Genomic DNA, 20544 nt, shown 5'->3' with positions numbered 1-20544 from the left:
AATCCATCTGGCAGCAGTATCATCTCTCTATTAAGGGCCACACTGTATCTTCCCACATTACAGTGACAGAATTCCTGAAGCAGCTCATATATGTCTTTCCCCCAGTTCAAAAGCCCCATATCCTTGGAACCCAAGGCTGATGGGTTGTGCACTCCCTCCCTACCCTCTCAATTGTAGCCAGGGTAAGGAAGTAAAGCTGGGAGAGTCAGACTGTTATGCCAGGTTCTCCATATACATTTCATAAAGAGATGGTTACTCTTAGACCTTACCCTAAGTTTCTCCCCACGGTGGTCTTGGAATTCCACGTAAATGAGTTTTCATCTTCTGGTATTCTTTCCTCAGTCTCTCCCTACCCTGTGGGAAGCTTGATGTAGTGACAACATTATCTTTTTATTCAGATAGTATTAAGAAATTTAGGAACACCCATAAACTTTGTGTTGCATTTGCTGATGGGCCCAGGGCAACCTATATCCTCGACTGTTATCCTAGTGGGTCTCAGACAGTATAAGAACTTACTACAAGTTAACCAGGAAAGAGCCATCAGCCATATTAGAGCTCATTCCACAAGGGCTCAGACTTAGGTGCCTGTTCGGGTAATATACCCATACCTGAGGTGTATAGAACAGAAGAATGGAACTTGATCCACACATTTACTATGCATTCCCTAGTACAGGCCTCCAAACTGGTTGCCAATTTCAGTAGATCAGTCCTGCATTGGCCTTTAGGCTGGACTCTACATACCCACTGCCAAGCAAGTAGACAAGTACTTGTTAGTCACCAACAGTGGAATCTGTGTAGACAATCACTTGAAGAAAAAAGAACAGTTACTTATCCTACAGTAACTGATTCTTCAAAATGTGTTGCCCACACGGGTCCCCTGGTTCACCATCCTTCCCTGCTAATGTGGAGACCTACTCCTGTAGGAAACAGTATTGGCAAAGGAACTGTGGCAGTTGGCCCCACTTCATCCCTTGTATCTTTGGGACAGAGGGTACAGATGCAGCTCCAGTGAACATAGAAGAATCTGATCTCAAGTGAATGGGTCTCAAAACAGTGTTTTGCTGTGTCTCATGTATTTTCTAATGTTGATCGTAGGGTTTTACATGTATGCTATGTACCTATTTAAACGCACATATGAGTGTACATAACTTCAGCTTTCCTCATGCAACTCTGAACAGGCCTTGGCTTGCTTTCCTTGTCACTTTCAGGCTAATATAAGCATAAGGTTTATTTTTCCAGGCTCGTTTGCTTACAAAGAGGAATTCATTTATCTTTACAGAGTATTTAGTAAGAAGATATTTTTTAAAAAAAAATCTTCTGGGTACAGTGTCTTCCCTTTCTTTGCCAAGTTCTAGACAGAAAAGGATTAATTGAAAGACAAGAATCCTTTAAGTAGGCATTGCTGGTTTTTTTTCGTTTAAGTTTAGAACCAACTGACATCAAAATTTTATAAATCTTGTTGAATATGCTTGGTACTTGTCACCTTCATAAAATCTTTTTTGTAAAAATAGCTCCCATAACATGCGGATAGGCTCTGCATGCATGACACTGCAATGTTGAAACAAAACATTTCAACCGTAACTGTAATTGTGTGTTTATAGATGCTGTGATCCCAATATGTTGGGAAGACAATGATTTAGATACACAACAAAAAGAGGGAAGTGCCTACTTTAGGTCTTTGTACCCTTGACGTAACTGTAAAAGTACACTGACAAAAATAACAGCTCCCTAGAACAGAATAACCAGTCAGAAATGGCAATCCAATCCAGACCTATCAGATTGCCCTGATGTTCATCACTCCCCAGAAATCTGGGTAAAAACCAAGGCTTTTGTGTCATGTTGGAATGCTTGTGGCTACAATTTTACAGTATCAGGACAATGGCAAATCGTTATCAATGCAAGCCTGTAAAGATAATGATGACATGACCACACTGGTAAAACAATTTAGCTGAAAGTTTCTCAAGACAATATTACAATGGACAATACTACAAAATGATTTCAGCGTAAGTTTATGGAGATGTTCCTGTGTCAAAATGTTAAATATGAGCTTCGACACCAATGTGAAATGGAAAAAAATTAAATTGAAGTAACTCACGGTCTGTGACCTAATACTAAAGCAAGTTTAACACCTTTGCAATTGAATTGGTAGATAAGTCGGAATCATTTCAATTGAGCTGTTAAAGCATTGCATTGTCATGTTGCATACAAAATGTGGCTTCTCACACATCTTTCTTGTTTTGTATGCCTTGTTTTGTAGCAATAAGCATGTTGCTCAGTCTTTAGATTCCCACAAGACCCAGTGTTATGACTTCCTACCATACCATACCTTATTTAGATGTAGAGACTAATTAGAAGTATATTGTTTCCCACTTGTAATCCATTACTCAAAACTATTTGTAAAGATTGATCTATGATGAGTAGCCCCACTCAGTGACCTGGGATAAAGGGCTTTCGTATAATGCCTGGACACTGGTATTAAATTACATAAATTCTAACAGCCTTAGGCTCTGTCTACACTAGCAGATTTGTCAACAAAACTTTTATTCGTCAGAGGTGTGAAAAAAACACACCCCAACTGACATAAGTTTCGCTGACAAAAGTGCTGGTGTGGACAGGGCTATGTCAGTGGGAGATGCTCTCCCACCAACTTACCTACCGCCGCTCGTTGGGGGTGGTTTAATTATGCTGGTGGGAGAACTCTCTCCCTCCAGGATAGATCCGCCACACAGGAGACCTTACAGTGGCACAGCTGTGCTGCTGTAAGGTCCATAGTGTAGCCATACCCTCAGTTGCTTTATTTGTCTGTGTCAACCTTAAAACTATTTTAAACAGGTGTGTTATGCTTTTGTAATCTTATTTTGTGCTGTGCAGGCAGCAGTTCCTAACCTTCAGATTTTAACAGCAGTTGTCAGTGATTACTTTGCACTTGGAGCAGATTAGAATGATAGTAATTACGGAGAGAGAGACTTCCTGTTTAACTTTTTTTTTTAAGTTTGACTTATGAGCCTGTTCAATAAAGCACTCCAGAATGCGGATATCTTTTCAGAATTACCAAAATTTCATAGCTTTTTGACAGACCAGCACATTAAACTTGATGTATCTACACAGGAGAGATTTGTGTCTTGGGTCTGAAGCTGTTTAAATTAGTAGTTTAAATTAATTGTGACAGCCAAAAGAGAAGCTGTACTTTTTCCAAAATTACTGATTAGGATATGTTTTAATTGGACAGTAATGAACTCTATGTTGTGAAATGTGTAAACAAATAATGACCTATTGGCACACATTTCACTTCATTTGGAAAACTATTATTTGTTTTGGTTTAGATCTTTTCAGATGTTAAAGAATGTGTGTATAGGGGTTGATTTGACTTTCCATGTACCTTGATATTTGAATTACAGGCTCCTGGGTTGCTATTGCTTATGTAGTTGTAAAAATACATTGGGGCATAACATCCTCAAGGGATAATTTGGTACAGCATAATAATTGTAGTTAATTTGTTGGAGCAAGTTAATAGGGGATGAGCTGTGGGAAGTGAAGCTAAAAATATGTTTGTTTAACTTTTCAGAGCATATTTAATTTTTGTTTTGCCTTTTTTCTTGTACGAGTGATAGGCCAAATTTGCCTCACAAGCAAGTGATTTTTAGAGGCTTTTACATAACTTTAAAAAAATCCTTGTGTGGTATTTTATTTTTAGAAGGATAGCAATTTGTCAGTGCAATTTGCTATTTGGTATAAATGAGACTAAGAGTGCAATATATTTTTTTGTTCTTACACTGTTAACATACTAGAGTCACAGCTTAGTAAATATACATGATGCACCATTGATGTTAATACAGCTTAATTTTTAAATAGTTTACTTAATTTAATCTTGTACCTTACAGTTGAAGTTGCAGAATTCACTTCCTGTTCAAATAACATCACTGATTCAGGCTGATGTAAGATATTTAACTAGGTATTGCTTAAACATGTGATCAAAGCAATTCTCCTAGACAAGGTAAAAAACTGTAGATATGTGAGGAACCCAGCTGTATCAATTTTATTGCAGGCCTTGTCATGTTAACAATGACTCTTCTACATAAATATGTATTCCTTCCATTACGCTTCCCAAATGTGTATCCTGAAACTAGTTCCTAAAGCTCTTGATATACCAAGGATTTGATTGCAGACCAAGAAGATGCATCTAGAGTTTTAGAAAGCAATAAAGTATGCTCAATTGCCCCATAGTGTGTTGCAGCCCTGCTTCCTGTGGACATTTTAGCTCCATAAAGATATTTCCTCAAATTCACAAATTAATAATTAAAGTCAATCCAAACAGATGTGGGTGAATTTGTTAGAACTATTTTGGAAAACAAGTAAGTTTTGGGACCCTCTTGTTTATCTGTAGTCAACACTCCATCAATGCCCTTTTTTTCTAATAAACTTCAAAGCACCATAACAAATTTGACGTAAATTGTGTCTGATAGTGGTGCTCTGTTTTAGTAGCATAGAATGTCAATCACTGAAGTTTTGCGCATGATATTCTGGCTGAGAAGTTTCAGATTTCACAGTTGATGACCAGTAAATGTAAATAATGACCATATTAATGAGAGTCTGAATCTCCCTATTTTGTATGAAATAGATCATCATAGAACAAAATCTAGGATAATGCATGGGGCATGAGTGGGAAGAAGGGAGGAGAAAAGGGGCTGCAAAGCAACTCATTACGTAGTGAATGATTTAATGATTTTGCAGATAAAATGTAAGTCTGCATTTTGAACTTGTGAGTAGAATTGGAAGCTCTAAACTTCCATTTGATGTTAATCACTTTCCTGGTGTACTTTAGTAATAGCTTACTGCTAAGCCACCTACTCCATTTATCCACTTAATGAACCATGGGTAGTAATTAGGAGCAGGATGCATCATTAAAGGGTTAGTTTGTAAACCAAGTTGGATGGAATAGGTAAATGTGTGCTATGTTTTTCATTGGCCCGGTTTCAAAAATGGAACTAAAATTTACCTCAAAATAGCAATCCCTCACCTAATTTGTAAAATGGGTGTTTCCTGTTGCTCCAGAATTCATCTATTCATCTTGGAGGCAATATCTATTCAAATACTTCCGCTTTCTTCAGATATAATGTGACTTGACAACTTTATAGAATAATGAACTTCTAAGAGAGCCTATTAAACAATATGACTGGTATTAACTTACTTTATTTAAAGGAGTACAATGCCTTATGAATGTCTCATGAATTCTAGTTAAAATAATAATTCCATATATTCCAATGAGAAAGTTAAGCCATTTTTTAATCATTTGAAGGCTAGTGGCTAAATCTCTTCAGGTTGAAGTGATTGCAAAAATGTTATAGAACCAAAACAATCATACCCAATTCATAAATATTTTAAGCTAATGCATTTTTCTGATTGTTTGGACTTTTGTAGGCTGGTCCATATAAGCATGCTTTCACTAAGGTTCAGCTTTGGTTAAGGGATTAAGTCTTTTCAGGATTCTAGTTAATACCAAAACTAGCACATTTATTCTCAATGTGAAGTGTGTGCCTCCATATCACAGACTCACAGCATCCACAGGGACACTGAGCATGGAGCCGAGTCTCAGCAACTCATCAATGGCAGCAGCAACAGAGCGAGAAAATTATCAGGCAGCTTCGACAACGAAAAGATTTGACTGCTGGAGCTCTTTAGAGGGAAATCCTGGTAAAACGTCAAGGTGTCTGACTGACCTCAAACTTTATAATCTGTTTTTTCCTTTAATCCTTCTGAAAGGCCTGGTAAAGGTCAGATTTCTAAGTGAAAAAGCAGTTAAATAGCAATACAGTACTTAACTGCTGTTGCGATTTTCCTTTCAGTAGGTCTGTTTGACTGTAATAGGATCTATGATTTACAAATGGCTTGTCTCTTAGTCATTGCAAAGTTAGGTTTTCTGAAGAAAATGAATGCTTGAGGTACATAGGGTAAAGTGTCTTGTATAAAGGAGAGTGGAGTAAAAATTCAAAATCCCTAAGCAAAATGATTAGATCTACATATCTTATTGGGAACAGAGCTAAATAAAGGAAAGATTTTTGCTTTTTTCTTATTGTATGTATTCTCTACTGGGAAATGCTCAGGTTTTACTTTTACAAACATTTAGCCTTAAATCTTTGAGATAAGCGTGCGCTCTTACATTGATCTCTGATCTTAACTGGGCGCGCTCTGTTTCTCTCTGTAGGGCAGACATTTCAAGTTGAAGTGCTAATGCTAAACAGTCTTGGTCAGGAGTTAGTCAGTTGCATAGGTTGAAAGTATTGAATAATCAGGATTTTCCTGCAGCATAAGGAACAGAATTTCTTTGACTTGTCAATATTCAGAGGAAACTTACAAATTTCAAAACAAAATGATCTTTTTAACTCAGTCTCTTCACTGTTTGTTTTCAATTTACCTGCATGATGCAGCAACACTAGAGCATGCTGCTAATTTGGAAAGGCAAAGTCAAGTCTAACTTTAAGATTCTAGGCTTTAAACCAAAATGGACTTAAGCATAACAGTTAGCAAACTGTCTCCCATGAGAGGTAACTGACTAACTGCACTGACATCCCAGTGCTAATATGAGTTGAGAGTGGTTCACGTGGCACCTCTTCCCCTGTTGAGAGTGAAAAGCAAGTAATTCATTCTCATAAATATAAATAAAATATTTTGATGGTGAGAAACCCTCGTGACCCTGGCAAGCCTTAGAGACTGGGAATATCCCATGTTGATATGAAAACAAATAAGCATTTGAATGGCACCATAGTTGGGTTTGATGACAACATATTCCACTGAAATAAAAATAATACAACAAATTACGGCAATAACAACAACAAAAAATAAAACTTTTTTCCCTCCCGGTCAGGTCACGATCGAGATCTCCACGGAGAAGGGTCCACTCACCTGAAAGGCGAAGAGAGGAAAGGGCTGTTCCAACGGCTTATCGCATTAGTAACAGTCCTGGAATGAGTAGGAAACGCACACGTTCCAGGTATGTGCACCAGTCATGACAAATGCCCTATTTGGAGTTTTAAATATTGTGTGTTGCTTTGTGTGTACTGTTTATGTAAAGCTTGTTTCTTTTGTGAGCTGAGGCTTTGGTTCAGCCATGCATTATATAATGAGTAACAAGCCAACCTGTGAAAAAACAGTTTGCAGTAGAAACACTGGTCCCTCCTGTATAGAATGTATGTACAGGTCTACATCATAAAGTGATGAGCATGTACATGCTTTGGATGTATCTAGTACAGTGACAGGTTATTTTACAGTTCATGCTTGCTGCTTGATGCACTGTAGTTAGAGTATTCTAACCCTTTCCCAGTCTGAAACATCTTTGCTGTGCTTTCCTTCCTGCAAATATTGGAAACCGTTCAGATTTGTACTTGGAATTCCCAGTGTCTGGCTACCATCCTTCCCCCATGGGAGACCATGCACTCTCAGTTTAGATGTGCAGATATTTGTGCAATGTGTGTAGTCATCAGCTTGGGAGCACACACATGCATATGCACTCACAAAGCTAAATTAGATGTGCTCTTTGGGGTAACTGCATCTAAAGTGTGCATGTCACAATTTCATATGCCTGTCTCTGAATCCTATTCAGTCCCAAATTTAGGTTGCCCCTCTGTTGTGGGGTGGGAAAGGAGCAAGTTGTTTTCATTGTTGTCCATGTTTGGTTAAAAAAAAGTACTTGGTCTCCACTTGTCTTATTTTTTAAAAAATGAGAATAATCCCTATAGAATCATAGAATATCAGGGTGGAAGGGACCTCTGGAGGTCATCTAGTCCAACCCCCTGCTGAAAGCAGGACCAATCCCCAGTTTTTGCCCCAGATCCCTAAATGGCCCCCTCAAGGATTGAACTCACAACCCTGGGTTTAACAGGCCAATGCACAAACCACTGAGCTATGCCTCCCTGCCTCCCTCCTATCATGTATCCCATTGCAGAGCAGCAGTGCATCCAAGTTGAGGAATAATACGTCCTTTTACTCTCGTACTGATAGCAAAAATTAAAAACCTGGTAGAATCCAAGTTGCATACTCCTGCAACTTATTAATAAAGGGGGTGATCGCACAGTTCAAAGCAGCGGTTCTCAACCAGGGGTCCATGGGCCTGTATGGATCCATGAGGAGAAGCCCTGAGCCCATGAGTTAAGTTGCAGTTCCTTAACCAAAGTGGAGCAGTCCGGAGGCACAGACGCATACCCCACCTCCTCCTCTCCCCTGCCTCCTGGCCAACTTGGAAGCAGGAATTTGGAGCCAGGCAATGCAGGGCAGCTGCTGCTTTCGCTGGTACCATTGGGCGGGCAGCACACCCCCATCTCCTGCTGCTGGTGCGCGAAGCTCCCCAGCCCCCTTTGACTGCTTATGCAACCAGTAGGAGCCACCTGGGTGGGGGGACCTGGGAGACCAGCAGAGCCCCTGGGAGCAGGAACCACAGAGTGCCCCTGCCGGCACACAGCCCCTAGATTCCCTTCCCACCCCCACCCCCACCCCTGCTTTCTACACCCTGAGCTACCCCCCTGTGTGCATACCGTTCCTAGCTGCACCCTGCCTGCACCCTGAGCAGTTTTCATACTTTTTGAGCTGACCACACCCTTCCCTTTGAGTTATAATTTTTGGTTGCACCCTAACCCAACTCAGACCGCCTGCGTGGCCTGCTGAGGTGAGTCAGGGTGGAGGTGGTGCTCTCTCCCCTGGCTCTGCTGTGCAGAGCTGGCCCAAGCCCCACCGGGCCCTGCCCCAGCAAAATAAAAGTCAAACTACGCCTATGGGGCCTGGCCAGAGCTCTGGCACCCCACAGGGCTAAAGCCCTGAGGCCCCCTCAACACCCCCTCTCCTCTGGACCCTGGAGTTTTTATAGCATGTTGGAGCGGGAGGGGGGCTCAAAAAGAAAAAGGTTGAGAACCCCTGGTTTAAAGGAAACCTCACCAGTTTACTTCATCCGGTGAATTCGTTTTCCATATTTATTGCCTCATAATAACAAAAGACCCTGTTGCAGACTCCTGGTGGATTAGGTCAAGTAGATCAGAAGACTCAACATTCATAAGTCTAATCTTCTCCCTTTCCCTGAAAAACCAGAATGTCAAGTAAAATGAATCCTTTCCCCCAAGTCATGCACTAGGTGTGTATACACTTAAGTTCAGTATTTAGTGGTATGAGTGGCTGACCATTCAGTAGTTTAAATGAATAGAGGATTCTTACAGTTGCTACACTACTAGGGGTGCTGAATTGTGGCTGCTTGGTTTGAAGGGCTCCATGATTCAAGAAGGAAATCTGTTTTTATCCTTTAAAATTATTTTAAATAGCATTATACTCTTAATATGGCTAGAAACCATATAGCAGATCTCCAGCACAAAGCTGAAACTAAGGTCTTATGGGTATAGTTCACTGAACAATGCATAATAAAAACTGGCAGTAAATGCCAAAAATTCAAACAACTGGGGAAACAGTATTAGACAGAAACAAACATGCAGCCAGTTCTGGGAGCTTGCTAGTCATATTGCTAGGGTTCAGCGAAGGATTTCTAGGCAAAAAATCATGAGTGAAGCTGGCCTGTAGGATTTTTATGAATGGAAAACATACTACCTGCAAGGACCCAGAAGCCAGCTTTCCTTGTGTCAACTTCAATGAATTAGCGACCTCTTGTTCATTAAGTATAGTAGGACATATTTCTAGAGTACATCTGATTGCCTTTTCCAGTGTAGGTCCTCTTTCTGTATTTCTAAATTGCATGTAATAATCAACCTACAAAGAGCTTGGTGAAAAAAGTAGAGTATGTTCAAGTCAAAAAGTGACAACAAGAAATGGCCTTAGTTTAAGAATGTGTATGGTACGTCCACTCCAGATAGAGAGAGAGATTTGGGACACTGTTTATAAGTACATCCTGTTTATGGTATGTGCTGTTGAAAAATAAGCCATGGAAAATTGAGATGTGATTAGTATAATATTGTTTGATATTTTACTACCAGTGTGTCATTACATGTTGTTAGAATAAAAACTTATAAAATAAAAAAGCTTACAGTGAAACATATTTTTACTTTTAGAAAAGCACTATTCAAAACTTAATAAATACTCATGCTCTATGAAATATTTTCATAGCACAAAATTATAGTTTGCTGCTTAAGAAACACAGCAATTAAAATACAGAGTTTACTAGTCAAGGGATAGCTGATTCCTATGGCTTTGCTCCTTATGGTAATGGAGAGCTTAAATAGGTCCGTGAACTTGTCTGATGTTCAGTATCACTTGGTAAGTATAAGTAATTAATGTATTTGTTTTTGTCATGAATATTGTTTTCTGTTTTAAAATGCAAGTAAAAGTGTAAGAGTTTTGTAATTATAAGATTGGGGGTTTTTTTACTTCTGAATGTTAACTGATATTTCAAAGGTGAAGTATCTGCCTGGATTAAGTCTTAAGCTGTGTACAGTACTTGTTTGCCATTTTTCATATTATATTGATACAACAAAATTGAAGTTTTATTCCCTAAGCAAGTTAGTGTTTAATGTTATCAATTCTTCATTTTATAGAATGTATTAAGTACTATGTGCAGTCCGAAAGTAATCATCTAAAACATAATAATTATTCCACTGACTGCTCTGAACAATACCTTTTGGTTACTAATGTTAACTCGCTGGAAATCTTACCCAAAAGAATAAGATGTAGAGAATGATGTGGGGTATATATAGTGCTTTAAAGACTGTACTTTTACAACTTTACCACCATTTATCCTGAAAAATACTAAGCACAGAAATGTAAGACACTTTTTTCTTTTCTCATCTTCCAGAGATGTGCTAGGCTTTTTTAGGAAATCATAAATTTTCAAGAACTTCATTCCATACATTATTATAACTTTCTGATTAAAGATACTCTTTTAGGCTAGTAAATACACTAAAAAGTACATTAATTGGGCTATTCAGGGGTGAAAAATTCCACGGAAATTGGAGTGAGTTAATAACTGTGACATTTAGAATGTGGCTTGAAATGTTAAGGCACAGTAGAAGCATCAAGCAACTCATAAGCTACTTCCAATGGTAGACTGTAAAAGTTATAGCAAAACTTTGTGGATTCCTTAGTGGACATTAATAGTTTGTTTTTTGTTAAGCTTTTAAAAATAGAGAGAATGTAAAGTAGGAGAGTAGGGGGACAGGAATACAATGAATTGTTGCATGGAGGTTGATTCAGTAATCTTAATTACACAACTGAGATGTTAGTCTGTAAATTCATAGCCAGCTATAAAGATCTAGATTACTCAGTCTCCAGTTTTACCTGGAGAATTCAACACTAGAGTTCAGTGCTGGATATAGTTTTAGAATATTTGTGTAGTCCCCTTGTTTTGTCAACAATAAAAATAATTTTATGTATCCATAAGTCTACTTTGTTCCTGTTTTTATAGTAGTGATTGTCAGTTATAGCGAACGGTCATATTGTCTACTCAAAGCAATCCCAAGCATATTGCTTTGGGTAGGACTATTGTAGATATACAGTAGCTCAGTTGTAATTTTGTTTCGGACTGAAGTTTGTCATGCAGTAGGTTTGGTCACAGAAGCAGATTCGTTAGCTTAGAAGGAAAATATAAGGTATCAGTTTGACTTTTAGATGAGACTGTCCATAGTTCTTCTAGAATGAATTAAAAAATAAAGACTGTGAACACTCATGCTTCAGGTCATTAGGGAGTTAGAATCAAACTTTCCCTACAGCCAGGTTATTTTATAATTGTCCATTACAGGATTTTCTTGCACCTTCCTCTGAAACATCTGATTCCTGACTGGTATGTTAATTCCTGTGTTTCTGTGAAGGTCAAGTAAGGGCTGAGGCGCAAGTACTCTTAATGCTCAGGTACTGGGTTGAAGTCTGGGAATCATAATGTATAGGTTAAGTATGAGGACTCCTGTGAGTTTTTCCTTCCTACTATCATAGGACTATAGCTACCCATGGTATGATGGTTACAGTGCGTACTCGATGCACAAGGAGCACCTCATCCAGGAGGCCTAGAAAATCTGTTAGAAATGTCTAATATGATTTCTGCTTAAACTGGTTAACAACATATAATTTTAAATCTCCTCCAATAAAATGCTTCCTTTTTCAGAAGCCCACATGAAAAGAAGAAGAAACGACGGTCTAGATCATGTACCAAGTCCAAAGCTAGGTCTCATTCACCATCCATGTCACCAGGCAAACAGTCCACACAGAAGAACTCTGTACATTCAACTAGTGTGTCTCCTGTGGAGAGTAGGGAATCCAGCCAAGAACGCTCCAGGTAACACTTTCACAAGGGCATATGGTGATACTGACAGCTTTTGACCATGAATGTACCTTTTGATTGGATTTGTGCATGGAGAGTTGTAATACAAGTTATGCAGAGCTCCAAGAAGTTAGGGCTGTGAGTCAGTGTGGTTGCGGGGGGCGAGGGGGTACTAGAACTGTGCTGGGGACCTGAGATTGTGGGGAACCCTATGAGACTCTCAGGGCCAACTTTCAAAAAGGGTGAATTTTCTAAAAAAATATTTCAGGCGGGAGGAAATGCTAGAGAACTCAATTGCCCAGGGAAGAGTGAGTGTAAAATGTGAGAGATGAAACAGTCATTTAAGGGAGACACAACAGGAATAGCGCTCCTTTTCCATATAGACATCTCAGTGCAACTTGAACCAAAGTGATGCTACTGAGACCGCCATAATCATACAGTTAAAAGGTGGTTAAAGTTACTAAAAATCATAACACTTTGTTGGGATGGATTTCTTTGTTTTTCCTTTTGATTGTAATTGTTGTTGAGGATTCGTAACTGAATTACCCATTGAGTAGAGTCTGTTCACAGTTTCTGCACTGATACTCAGAGCTCTCTATAGCAGTAGTTCTCAAACTTTTGTGCTGGTGACCCCTTTCACACAGCAAGCCTTTGAGTGTGGACCCCCTCCCCCCCAATTAAAAACACTTTTTTTATATAGTTAACACCATTATAAATGCTGAAGGCAAAGCAGGGTTTTGGGTAGAGGCTGACAGCTTGCAAAACCTGCCTCCCCTCCCCCCAATGTAATTACCTCGCGACCTCCTGAGGGGTCCCAACCCCCAGTTTGAGAACCCCAGCTCTATAGCATTGGCCACAGGTGTGTGAGAGATGACCTCTGTGACAGTGACCTGTATTGATTATAGTCCAGTGAAACATAAAAACTATTGAGCAATATGAGGGAGGCTTATGCACATACAAGACAGAATTGTTGCCTGAGATATAGCTAGAAAATATATACATTTCTAATTCTTAAGTTTTAATTTTTAGGGGCGTTTCTCAGGAAAAAGATGGCCAGATCTCTTCAGCAATCGTGTCTTCAGTGCAAAGTAAAATAACTCAGGTATAAATTAAGACGTTCTTTATTATTTAATGAAGTGTATTACCATCATTGTAGCATGCTCCTTTAGGTATTTTGTATAATTGTGTGATGTCGAACTTTAAGTATGGTGGGAGTCCATGCTCTTTGTTTTAATATTAAAATAGTTCATTGTACAATAAAATAGTTTTTCCAACTGCTATGCTTGCAAACTTTACCTGGCCTTATATTACACCATAACCAGTAATAAAAGTACAACAGGCTGAATTATGCTTTGAATGAGACTGTGCAATTCAGTCATCAGTGGCAAAAATTACTGAGAGTCTTAATTTGCCATGCAGCATCTTTTATTGAAGAACCTATCTTGACACCAGGTTAAGTTTGCAAAGCTCATGTGGGGGCAAAATCATTTTTCTTGTAAACTGTCAATATTTAATATTTATGTCACTGAGACCTAATAAACATGGATGCCATTTTTACTGAGACCTTTTTCAGAGCAGAACTGCTTCTGTTATATTAAATATTCTTTACTTTTGCTTAAACAGTTGTCATTGGTGGGGAAGGCTTAACCAGGCATAGGGGTGATAAAATAAAAGTAGAAAAGACTATTTCTAGAAACTGTTCAGTCATTGGCAATATTGTTCTGCATAAAAATATCTGCCAGCTACAGCTAGAAAATTTGAGTGAATGCTGGGACACTGATCTAGTATCATACTGTACTATCCAGATGAGTGAATTTCAACAGTAATAGGATCACCCAGTTTTTGGAAAATCATCATTGCAATGCGTAGGCATAATGGAAGAGTTAAAAAGAGTTGAAATGGACTTCCAATTGAAGTGCATTCTGTACTGCATTTCACAAGAAATATAGATGGAATGTAGAGGTGTAAGAGATGTGAGTGTGGTGCTTGGAAATAGGAAACATTTCATTCTGAGCTCTAGGGAGGAGTTTTCAGCTGACCATGCTTCCCTCGCCCCATTTACCCCACGGTTTGCTGTAGGGTTTTGTTTTGTGTTAACAGACTTCATTCTCCGTGTGTGTGTGAGAGATGTGTATACAGAGGGGTATGTAAAACAAGAAGTCCTAGTAGGTAATGGGGCCTTCATGTCTGCAGGGGCATGCTTATCTCTTTGCATCTCTAATTTTTATAGATTAGGGTGGTGGTTGTTTTTTTTTACTACTGTGTCTGTGGATGCTACACATCCTATTAAAATTTTGGCTGAAAATAGACAAATAATACTTTCTAAAGTTTTTCTTCTGGTACTGAATTATAAATGTAAAAATAGGTTATTTGTAACAGGAAGTCCCTTAAATATAATAGTACCACAAGAACCACTTTTTTTTTTTTAAACAGATGTAGTAAGACTTATTTCCCATTTAGGCATAATATAGATGTACGTTATTTTGCTGTGGATCACTTCATGACTTTAACATCATGAATGGTTTCATCAAAGGCTTGTTTCTTATGCTAATCAAAATGATGTTTTAAAGCTATTTAATACATTCATTTCCTTTAACACAATTAATATTAAGAAAATATTTAGTTGATATTCAAACTATATTCCATTTCTTTTAAAAAAGATAATCCACATAAAATTTTAATTTGATTCAGTAGCTTAGTTTCTAAATGAGAGTATTTAACTTCCTTTGTATATGTCAGTTTTGAGGAAGACTGTTATAATGCCTTAATTACAGTTTTTATCATTTTCAGAAGCACAATTGCTATGGAGAAATTTGGCCCTTGATGACTTTTGTGTGTGTGCGCGCACGCTATTCGTTTTTCCCATTTTGTAGAAATTGATGATTCTTCCGGAAAATGAAAACTGTTCTTAAATGTAATTCCTTTATACACAAGTGGCTAGTACTTTACCCATTGCTCTGTCAAAGGAACACACTTCCAAAATACTTTTTTACTTTTTGCTGCAGAAAGAAAAACCAAGAAAAGGAATCAGAAATATAGCAACCAGAGGGGGAAAATAGAGACAGTTTTCTTAGTACATAGCTCTTAGTAATCTGCCAAGTAACTAATTATTAGTTAGCTATAAGAGGTGCTAGGGTCCTTGGAGTGAATTAAGTATCAGTTAGAAAAGCATAATTGAGACAGGTTTTTATTGTTACAAATAGCTCCTAGATAGACTAAATTGTTTCTGTGACAAGCAGTTTGTATTTGAGCTTTTGCTCAAAACACAATCGTAACAAGAGAAAAGGTATTATCTGCAGCCTTTGATGTCGGCTTCTCAGCCGCAGTAAATGTTAAAATATGTCTGAAGGACAGCTCCAACATTTTCAATAGTAGTTAAAACAGTTACTGTTTGCAAAAAGAGGAGGAGTGTGCTTTTGTTAGTGGAATTTCTGTGCTGTTTCTCCAAATCAGACTTACATTCAGGTCTCACAGATTTCTGAAACACAAGTAAATTAATTTTGCCAGTGGATAGAGCACTTTATTGGGACTCGGAAAAGCTGTGTTACCTGCTGGGTAACTTTGAGCAAGTGGTGGCCCTTCCTGGCCTCAGTTTCCCCGTCTATAAAGTGACAATAATGATATTGACATACTTTGTAAAGTGTTTTTAGATCTACAGATGAAAAGCAGTCTAAGTGCTAGATATTATCTTTTAGCCTATGTATAGCAAGTCATCTTCTGACATGCATTATGGAAGATGGATATTACTCTTTCAAAGTAAACACATTTTTAGTAATTTTGCATTTGGTATTCAGAAGCTTTTTTAAAATATTTTGTAGTCATAAAGCTTCACAGAAGCCATCAGGCTCAACGTACATAAAATTACATTTCTTTTGTGAGGAACTGCCTCTACTGGATATTGGCAGGACCGAATTAAGTGCTGTGACTCTGGACAGGAGCTCTCTTATATTTCATTCTGACTTTGTGGAAGTACTTGTTTAAAATACTGTATACTAGTGTTCTAAAGGTGAATTTTAATTGCTGCAGCAAGAGTCTTCTCCAAATTCTCTTTTTTGGGGTGGGGGGGAGGGCGGCTTGGTACCATTGGAATCAGCGTATCATGAAAATGAAAGTTCATGCTGCAATGTATGCCCTTCATCTTGTGTTGTATTGTGTATAGCCACTGCCTCAGTTCCATTCTTTCCACCTACTCAGCTCACACATGTTCTACCCTATCATTTGTTGTTTCATTTCTCTTTCCTATTGAAATTTTTTACAGTGAGATTTAATTCTTAGCTATTTAAAAAGTTTCCTTTTGTTATATATATATATATATATATATATATATATATATATATATATATATATATATATATATATATATATATATTAGTTTAAAATTATAGTATGTGGTTTTGTGAAATCAAGAGGCCAGTGCTTTTAAGTCCTGACTGAGTGTATTCACCCTCTGGGAAACTTACCAGTAGGACTGCTGACTTTAGTGCAGACAGTTCTCCATTTCAAACTCTTGATTAAAAACTAAGGAAACTTCTGACGATTTTTCCTCTCTACTCCCTATAGGATCTAATGGCCAAAGTGAGAGCGATGCTTGCGGCTTCCAAAAACATACAAACTAGTGCCTCCTGAGACTTGTTGAATTGACCATCAAGAAAACGGTGTGAAGAGGAACACTTTAAAAAACTGCCTCATCTCAAATGTACAGCCGACAAATTTAGCTCATTTTGGTTCAGATCTCTTTTGTCTAAAGTTATCAAAACCTGAAGAACTAAAAACCTTATCTGTACAGAACTGTTCCCTAGGAACTTCAATGACTTTTTGCACCCAGAATCTCTCTTGACAGCTTTTGGTTTTTGTAAATTGATTTTTTTGACTAATTCTTCAGTAAGATTTTATGATCAGCAGTCTGTATATATGTAAATATCATGTTTCTGTGATAAAGTATTACACAATAAAAGAGGAGAGAAACACCTTTTATTAGCAACACACTTGTTGGCGGGTGCTTAATTGTTTGAGTGGTTTTTTTCTTTACTGTCTTTTAAAGCAGTTCCTCAGGCAACGCTGTTGCTAAGTTGAACTGAAAAACACCTTTCAGTTTCTTTTGTGCATCAGATGATCTAAACACATACATTGCTCAGCATGTTACACCACAGTTGGTTTTCACACGGACTACAGAATTTTTTTTATCCTTTGTTAAACTCCAGTGTGCAGAGCACATCGGAAATATCTGTTGTTTTCAGTAACAGCCCCCTTCCTTCTTCAAGATGAGTCTCTGCATTTTCCCTCTTAAGGGATAACTGTTCCTGGCTTGTGAGCATCTGGAACCTGGGCCAGTGGGGCCACTCGCCCCTCTCTCTACCTCCCATCCTGGAAGGTTCCCCGGTAGTAAAAAGAGGAGTGACCACTCCTCAGTTGCTTCTAACAACCAAAGGTGCAGTGAGCTCGGATTACATACAAACGGTGTCCTTGTTGCTTTCTTTGTTAGTTTGTTTTTTTTAAAATCTTTCTGGCTTTTTAGAGAAAATTTTGTTTCCACTTAGTCAATCTGGCAAAATTAAAAAATATTTAAAAAAATATTCCCCTCTGGCACAAGCTTTGTCAGGTCCCTGAGTTTATCCATGTTGACTTTGAGACCTAGCTATACACTGAAAGTGATTCTTTGGCTGTTAGATCTGTGCTCCAAAGGAGTTAGATCTGCAGAGAGTGGATCCTGCTACGGAGGATAGATACAGGGATGCAAAACCCAGATATGGATCCAGAGGAAAAACAACAAAAATGCTGAGTATGGATATCTGGCTGCCGAGTATGGATCTGCATTCAGAGCCAAGAGCAATCCTGCATTTGGATCTAGCAGGTGAACATGAATCCAGGGTCATTGCTTGAGTTCAGATTCAACAGCCAAACTTGAAGGACTGCCAAGAATGAATCAGTTTGTCCAGGATCCAGACATCGTGAGGATCTGATATCTCTGTGAGCAATTTGTCTAGTGATTCTTTATCACTGAGACCCCCCCTCGAATCTACCCAGGTTGGTGTGGTCCGCTACTGCAAGTTCCAGAATCTTTGCAGAATTGTTTGCCTTTCTGGTTCTATGCCCAACATAGCAGCGTTAGGAAGCAGATCCTCTGTGGCAGTCCTCACAACACGGATAAGGGAAAGTACGTTAAAAGCTTCTGATCAGACCTGGAATGCTAGATTCTGTTACAGTGCAGAGTTTTAATGTTGTGCTTCCTCTGTGGCCATTGTCAGATGCCCTGCTTGTCTGGGAGAGGGATTTTCCCCTTCTGGTGCCCCATCTGTCTGGCCCTTCCTTCTAGGCAAAAAGAAAGGTCTAGATCCCTTCTTAGACTCTTGTAAGTCCAGTTTCAAACCAGTACTACATTAATGCTCCTAGGGAACTTTTAGTGCACACCTGCAGGGTCCAAGCAGGCTAATTGGTATGGATTAAAATTTACACCCCTCTAATGCAGACTGAAGTACCATGCCCCATACTGTCTGAAGTCTTGGATACCAGTTTACTTGGTTCTGAAATTGTCAGTTCCCTTAGTTCTGGGTAGGACATTTTCCGGTTCTCTTGGGTTTCCAGCAAGTCCATGATGGGTAAGTCTAGTAGAAATTCAGCTGCCCCGGACCAGGTTTACGAGAATACAGCTGCTGAGAACTGGTGCTTGGATCAGAGGCTCCCTTAGGATTTGAGGGTCATATACTCACCACAGTTCTATCAGTTCTGAGATCTCATGGACCCAAAGATTTCTCTGCTATGCAGCCTCCATAGGAAAAACAGGTTCCTGTGTCATAGAATCAGTCTGCTTCAGAAAGTCCTGCCTATTGACTTCAGAGCCTCTTTTTTGCTTTTGCATTCAAGGGTTGCTGTTTCTTCAGGGAATTAAAGGCACATTGCTAAGGTTCTTCAGAGAATAGAGTGCTGACGATCCTATTTAGATTTAGAACTGTATATGTGGGACTGAGAACCATTCTGATATCCAACATCAAAAATACACTGACAGATCCAGGTGACTCCTCTCATAGGAGCTAATTTTATTGACACTGTGGGCTACCTGTCTCTAATTATAACTAGCTCCAAACTTTTCAGGTCCAGGTCTCAGTCCACCATGTAGTATGCAATGTTTAGGTTTGGGTAGTGACTTGGGTAGCAACCCTGTACGAGTAGTACAAACAAAGAGGGGTGCCCATCCTTACCTTACCACGGATTTCCTTGGATCCCTCATTAGATCCTAAATCTCTTTTGCTGCAATTTAAGGGAGATTTAGGTTAGACCAGTGGTTCCCAAACTGGGGTTCACAAAATGTTACGGTGTTCTCGGGGGAAAAAATTCCCTAATGGTGAACAGAGCTGTCTCTAGGGTCCCCAGGCAGCATGGGGTCTGCAGCCTGGATCCCCTGGACTTCCAAGAGCTAAGCAGATCAAAGCAAGCATATCTATCACACTGAGGAGATTTAAACTTCAAGACTCCTTATACGAAATAGAAAGGGAGGTGGATATTTTTTTCTGTTTTTAAAATTAAATAGGTAACTAGTATTTGTTTTTAAAATTATTATGAAGAACAAGCTTAAGCTTGGTTGTAACCTGCGTTGTTTGCCTGGACTGCTCGAGGCCTGAATGCTTGTGCCGGAGGAACTCTGAGTTGGCTTCTTAAAAACCTTCATGCTGTTTCACATCTGATACTCCTTGATGAAACATAGGAGCCTTGTCATATAACAGGCTTATTCAAAGTGATATATGTTACAAAAGTGAGATCTTAGAAGGGTGTTGCTGTTTTATTAATGTAATAAAAATACTGTAATGATACATAATAATAGTGTGTAATAAGCATGTCATTAAAAACAAATTTTACATTTCCAAGATCACTGCTTTTATAATTTATACTCAGGTAAAGGAGAAAATCCCTGGAAATATTCATTTTTAGGAGGGGGTTTGGAAAACTTGACATTTTAATGAAAGGGGTTCACAAGTCGTTAAAGTTTGGGAACCACTGGGTTAGACCTTAGTAAAAACTCCTAACTGTAAGAGTAGTTAAGCACTGTAACAATTTACCTCTGCCAAAGACATTTGATGGTCATCTCTGTTTGACATCCTTTCTGCACCTTATGAATGACAGGATTGTTCTGTGTAACTAAAGTGTTTGGGGGTAGTTACTTTTCTTTGAGAGTTTAAAAAAAATAGACCAAATTCACGAGTGTAACGCTTGAGATGTACTGCCAATACGGCAGAATAGGTGCATTGGTCACGCTCTAGGGGTGTTCCCTTCTCGCATGAACCTAAGGGATTGTAATTTTTATCCACATCAAGCTC

General features: G+C 38.7%; 1 protein-coding gene across 5 annotated transcripts in view; it reads left to right on the top strand.

Annotated features, from left to right (window-relative positions):
* The window catches only part of SFSWAP (splicing factor SWAP), a 94577-nt gene extending 77359 nt beyond the window's left edge, over positions 1-17218 (top strand). For 2 of the 5 annotated variants that reach the window (XM_073312291.1, XM_073312290.1), the window contains 5 exons: positions 5549-5704; positions 6863-6988; positions 12080-12250; positions 13265-13337; positions 16796-17218. In XM_073312291.1, the coding sequence (XP_073168392.1) occupies positions 5549-5704; positions 6863-6988; positions 12080-12250; positions 13265-13337; positions 16796-16861 (592 nt within the window). In that variant the 3' untranslated portion in view covers positions 16862-17218. Of the gene's footprint in view, positions 1-5548; positions 5705-6862; positions 6989-12079; positions 12252-13264; positions 13338-16795 lie in introns of those variants that run through there. The other 3 variants (XM_073312294.1, XM_073312293.1, XM_073312295.1) reach the window with 2 other exon arrangements.
* Positions 17219-20544: the final 3326 nt, after the last annotated feature.

This window comes from Lepidochelys kempii, chromosome 15 (assembly GCF_965140265.1).
Source record: "Lepidochelys kempii isolate rLepKem1 chromosome 15, rLepKem1.hap2, whole genome shotgun sequence".
Taxonomy (NCBI): domain Eukaryota; kingdom Metazoa; phylum Chordata; order Testudines; family Cheloniidae; genus Lepidochelys; species Lepidochelys kempii.
Note: the sequence above shows the minus strand (reverse complement) of the source record. Positions and strands in the feature narration are given on the sequence as shown.